The sequence below is a fragment of the Adiantum capillus-veneris genome, chromosome 3 (assembly GCF_014529385.1).
Source record: "Adiantum capillus-veneris isolate H3 chromosome 3, ASM1452938v2, whole genome shotgun sequence".
Lineage (NCBI taxonomy): Eukaryota > Viridiplantae > Streptophyta > Polypodiopsida > Polypodiales > Pteridaceae > Adiantum > Adiantum capillus-veneris.
The window spans coordinates 117,497,304-117,503,303 of NC_140933.1; the positions used below are offsets into that span (position 1 = coordinate 117,497,304).

At 40.2% G+C, this 6,000-nt stretch overlaps 1 protein-coding gene across 3 annotated transcripts in view; it reads right to left on the minus strand.

The window, feature by feature from the left end:
• Positions 1-3,802, minus strand: part of CSK (chloroplast sensor kinase) — a 39,623-nt gene extending 35,821 nt beyond the window's left edge. For 2 of the 3 annotated variants that reach the window (XM_086509072.1, XM_086509070.1), the window contains exon 1: positions 3,615-3,801. In XM_086509072.1, the coding sequence (XP_086365198.1) occupies positions 3,615-3,744 (130 nt within the window). In that variant the 5' untranslated portion in view covers positions 3,745-3,801. Of the gene's footprint in view, positions 1-3,614 lie in introns of all 3 variants that reach the window. The other variant, XM_086509071.1, reaches the window with a different exon arrangement.
• Between the last annotated feature and the right edge of the window lie 2,198 nt (positions 3,803-6,000).

Here is a 6,000-nt window from a genome sequence, read left to right on the forward strand (position 1 = left end):
GGTGTTCCAAGTGAGAAAACCCTTCTCACTTATAAATCCAATAATTCAATTTGAATTATTTTCCTGTTTGATAAAGCCAATTTAGCAACAAATATCTCCAGGCCCGGACCTTGTTAGATTATGCGGGAAAAGTGTTCATTGACGGTTTTATGTTTCTATGTCTTGTAACAGCATATGTGAGCATTTGTGTTGCATTGTGATGTGCCAACCACTGAATATTCCTAATTGGATGAGATTTACCTGGGTATGTAATTTTAGTGCATCAAGACACCCGTGGAAGATCAGTACGGTCTGGGTTGACGGCTAATTTTACTACGCCAGAATATCAAGAGTTTCGATCTGGACGAAAGCAGAAGCTAACTCCTTGATCAAACGAGCCGAAAGGAGAAGCTAACTCCTTAACAAAAAGAGCAAACTGATTGTCCCTCGGAATGACCCTCAGAAAAAAAAATTGAGCTAACTTGAGTTGTTTTGCAGATATGCTGTAATCGCGGGTGATTACTCTCTTTCAAGAAGGGGAGATGTCACAAACTACTGACATGTCAAAGCCTAAAGAATGGAGCCAACTTACAAATGCCAGCCGAGGGGCCTAAACCCTAAGAAGAATAGGTAGCAGAAGAAGAAGTCCTACCAACTTATGCAGACCCCGTCCGATGGGGCCCCAAGTGACATAAAAGGAAATAAAGCAAGACACACACACACAAGAAATTGCGTAGCTGCTAATGACGTGGCAGATTTCCAAAAATTGCACTGGCTGATGACGTGGTAGGCTGTACGGATTTCCGTAAATTACGCTAGTAGCTTTTTGGCATTGCTTTTGGACCAGGAGCTTTTGAGTTAAAAGGCTTTTCATGAAAAACTGTTTTTGGGGCCTAGGGCCTTTAAATATGAGGCTAGGGCTCATTCTTTGGCATGCTTCTTGGAGAAGGTGCACAATATGGAGTACCGGCTTGTACTAAGTTGATGCAATATAAAGAAATACCGAAAGGGGCGCCAAGGTTTGTAGCCAATACTCTCTGGGGTGGATTCCGCCACTCCGTGTCGCATGTCGTCTCTCTCTCTCTCTCAGTTCAGTTGTTATTGAAGTGCTAAATGTCTGTTCAGTCTGTTCTTTTCTATTGGCACCTGGTGCCCGTCTTGTGACACCATTATGTCCACTATGAGTTGCAGAGGGGGTGTTAAATTTATGGCATCTCAAGTGAATGGCCCAATGTGATCCCAACATTTATTTTGGCTTTAGGTATTTATTTTCCTTATTTGTCATATCTTGGGTAGGGCTATTTGCTAAGGTGAGTATATAAGCACACCTAGCCCCCATTGTAAAAAATACTAATTCATTGCCAGAATTGATTGGTTCAGAACTCTCTCTCTCTCTCTCTCTCTCTCTCTCTCTCTCTCTCTCTCTCTCTCTCTCTCTCTCTCTCTCTCTCTATCCATCCATCTATTCCAGCGCCCCACTACACCTGCTATTGTTGGGAGAAAAGCACCGGCTCCTAGGCTATTCCTGCCACCTCCCATAACCTATGAAAACAACAAGGACCCCCCCACTTTAGCAAGTTGTGCCAGCACTAGTGCAAGGAAGCTCTGCCGTGACGAAGTTGCAAGTGATCGCGACAAGTTGGTGTACAGAGGTTGCTTTTCCGTGCTAGGAGCGTTATAAGATCTGCGATTCTTTGCTATCGTGTTTGGTTTTTGTAGGTACTCTATCTCGGAGAAGGAGCGAGGAGGCTTGGCCTATACCAAAGGATTCCAGAAACAGAATCCGGAACAGTCTACGGAGCTCCAACGCTTTGAGTACAGACCGGAAGGTATCTGAGTTGAGAGCTAACCTCTCAGGTTCCCTAGCGGGAAGGAAACAACCATCAAGATCTAGAACGGAGGGGTTACTCCGTTCTTGTGCATGTAAAAAGATTCTCCCTAAATAAAGATTCTCTTTAAAGGGGGGACCAACCCATTGTTTGGTCCCCAATACTATGTCGATCTTCTCCCTTCTCTCTTTTGATTTTATTTATTTTCTGCTAATAAATTGCTCATGTGCACTCCCATTTGTGATAGTCCCTATATAGAAAGAGGGGTGTCCTCATTCTGGCGGCGAGTCAAAGCCTTGTAGTTTGTGCCCCGCAAGGCTTGTGCCACTCACTCTCCATCTTCTCTCTCTAGCCTTTTTCTCTCTCCTCTTCTCCTCCCCCTCCCCCCCATATTCCCTTGTCACCACATGTTCCGTTGCACTTTGACAGTTTCCTCAAGTTGGAAAGCTTGCCCAGTTTGTTGAATGTAACCGGCAAGCCATTGACAAGGAGGTAAAATCACTTCACCGAAATGAACCGAAACAGCAAACCCTTTAACATGAAAAAGATGTGCAACCATGCATTGGTCTGCCAAAAGTGGCCCTCTAGGCTCCCTTTTAAAGCCCCCTGGCCTAAAAGCAATAGATAACAAAAGTTGGCACTAGCCCAAAAGCAACAGTTAAAAATAATGAAAGCCCAATTATTGCTTTCATACTGCATAACCAAATGTCACGTTATATCAACTGTATAGCTGGCCATAAATTACGCCGCAATTCACAGGTCTGCAACATCATCACAGCAATCTCTGCCTCTCCCCTCTCTTCTGCCAGTAGATGTGCCACATCATCACTTTGCGAGATTGACCATCCTCAAAAGAAGCAACCAGACGCATCCTATAAGATAGCCCCCAGCTTGCTAAACCTCCAAAGGAAGCAATTGGGAAGCTTCGCCCCCAGCTTGCTGAACCTCCTCAATGGAAGCAAGTGGGGAGCTTCCTAAAAGCTAGCCCCAATTGACTGAACCTCCTCAAGGAAACATGTGGGATACTTCTTCTCAAAGGGCTGATTCATACAGGTGTGGAGCTTTCATCAACTATAAACACAGCCCATTATACTAATAAAATCATCAACTATACACATAGTCCATTTGCCAATAGACACTCTACCATGAGCAACCAACCAACATGAAATACATCACCAAGCAGCTACTCGAGGCTAGACATGTTTACCAACACAATAAAACCCATGAGACTTCAAGGAGTAAACCCTGAAGTTAGTGGACTCTAGAATCATCAGAAAAGCTTATGCATTATAAGAAATTGTCTTGTAGTTCATTACATTTTCTCATGTTTGGTTTGAGCAGCATTCTTACTACAAGGCTTATAGCTTTACTTTGTGCTTTCTTCGCTATACCAGGACATTAAGCTACAAAACTGCATGCACATTTAGGAAGGTAAGAAGTAATATTTGAAGTCGTCGAGCTCAGCATGAGTTTGCCATTGGCAAGGAAGCAATATATCAATTAAAAGACAAGAAAATTATCTCGAGCCACAAGAATGGCTATGCTGGCTCAGAGAATTTGACATTGTTGATAAAAATCAAGCAGGAGGGAATCAAACTCTGGACCACCTTTCGAGCTTAAGAAAAATTGATGTGGTTCGGAGCTAATAGTTAATCACGTTAGTTCCATTTTTCACGTTCTTCCCCAAATTACGAGTATTTTCAGTAAGGTGAGCAAATCCCTCTACAAATTTCCATGAAACAAGGTAAAACTTGCAGATATGTCCAGTCTCTCTAATGTGAGGTACTCGCTGGAAGAAGAACTTACGGTTGGAGATAGAAAACTTGTGTGATTCAGAGCGCCATAGCTGAAAAGGCAAGGTCTGATGTTGCTGCTCCAATCGTGCGCAAGTATGGCAGGGGTACAAAGATGATGGTGAAACCATCGAGGGCACCATTCCGCTTCAGCCGTTTCGCTCGAAGTTCATTTTCGTACTGGGCTACATAGGACTATCATGTGGATGAAAATGAATTCCAAAGTGGGACAAATTTGATTGACTATTTTCGTTTTACTTTTTTTGGCTAGATTCTAGTAGGTGTAGTGTAATCCCACCTCGAAATTTCAAATTTAAAGGTCAGAAAACCTACGAAGTTCGAAGAAATTTAGTGTAACATACTGCAAAACCTTCAAATTTAGTCAACTTACCTCTAAAATTTCTCGTGTAGGTTTGCCAAGTTTTTGGAAAAAAAAAGTTTTTCTTGAGCGAAAAATCGGCAAGCCAGTGAGGCCTATAACCAGCTTGCCAATAAAAGGCAAGTTTACCCCTCTCGACATTAAAATTATTTTCATGCCATGTATTTTATTCTCTGTCATGTTGTTAGTCACGCCACCCGAGGTCTCCATGGTGGACAAAATTGATTGACATGTAGATCAAAACTCGACATCAGCAGCAGGAGCGTGCCTTGTAGTGGATTTGAAGTGGCGCTAATGCATTGGCACGTGCATGCCTAATGTGTAAAGCACCCTTGGTGTCTACAAGTTTCTGAAGGTTATTGGGTAGAGACTGTGAGACCGAAATCTTGGATTAATGTGAATGACTTTGTGAAACCCTTTCAAGGCTATGTGATATACTAAAAACTAGTACTACATGGTATTCATTGACAATGTAGACAAACTTTCACGCATGTTTGTGTGTGTCTTGTTGTATTAAACTTATACTTATACCCAAAAGACATAAAAGTTCAAAAGACAATTGGCTTTAGACAAAGGACAGAGATTAGCACAAAAATGACTCAGTCTTAGCTTCATTTTTGTACATCAAAGTGAGAATGAAGTATCATTTCAGTGCATTTATATATGAGATAGTAACAAAAATATGGTTCTAAAGTGGAGGAAGTGAGGTTCTCTAGTGTCGAGCTGCAGCTAAGCCAAAAAGATCCTAAGTAAAGATAGAATTCTCACCTACATCCATAAAAACAAGACAACATACTCATTAGCCTTGAATACGTATTACAGGTGTCAACGAACCTATCAGTTGTTATCCATGTTCTACTTAAAAACCTTTTTAACTTAAATCTACTGTCCTTTTTAGAGAATCAAATATTGTAAAAGTGAGTAGATAGACCAAAAGAAGCTTATGTTTTCATTATGATCAGAAGGCCACCACCCCTTTTGATCCAAGTATCAAAAAATTCTTAAATATTTCATAAAAATTTGAAGTATTCAAGATGTAGTTTCTTGAATTTACAAATCCCAAATTATAAAGAATTGTTATTCCACATGTTTTAAATATAATCAAAAGGCCACCACCCCTTTTGATCCAAGTGTCAAAAAAGATCCCTTTAATATTTCATGATGTAATCAAAACATTATGTAACCTTTTGAATAATAAACCAAATAAGTTATGCACCTTTCTTTTACAACCTAAATATGTATTTTTTACTATTATGTGGATCAAAAGGTCATCATCCCCTTTTGATTCAAGTGGTATAAACATTATCAATTACTAAAGTTTGTTTTGAGTAGACATTCATTATGGTCTTACAGATTATCTATCACTTCCTCTTGAAGCCATATGTTATAATGTCCAGATGGCAGTACAAAACCAGCAAGTACCCACCAAAAGAATGGAATCTAGTCAATCAACTTAAAAAGACAATTAGCCGATCTTAGTCAATTAGGATAAAGGTTTATCTTAACTTGTTATAAACCTAGCACTAGCCAGAAATCGCAAAAATTATCTCTAAAGTAGGCTCAAACCCGTGAACGGAAGCCTTGAGTTAGAAGGTTTATTAGTAAGAAAGCAACCTATCCACAATATTATCACCCATGGGAGTAAGTGTACCCAAAAAGCTAGATCCTAAATAACCTCATGGTAGAGCCTATCAAACATTTATAGTCTTACTCTAATGTAAAATCGCAAAGTGTAAAATTCCATAAGTAACCTAATGGTATAATATTAGAAAGGTTTCCTCAAAGCTAATGTTGATCTCCATCAACCCATCAGATAAGTGAGAGTCAGTCTTCATAATCCTAGCCAGGAAGAGACCTTATCAGAAGGGATATAAGAGAGGTCAGCTAATAACCAACATCAAGCATCATGTCATAGCCAAGAAAAATGCAGCAGCCCATAGCCTTGTATATAGCTGAAGTCAATTATTCAAAACAATTCAAGATTTCATTCTTATGACAAAGAAGCTCATTCCATAATAAC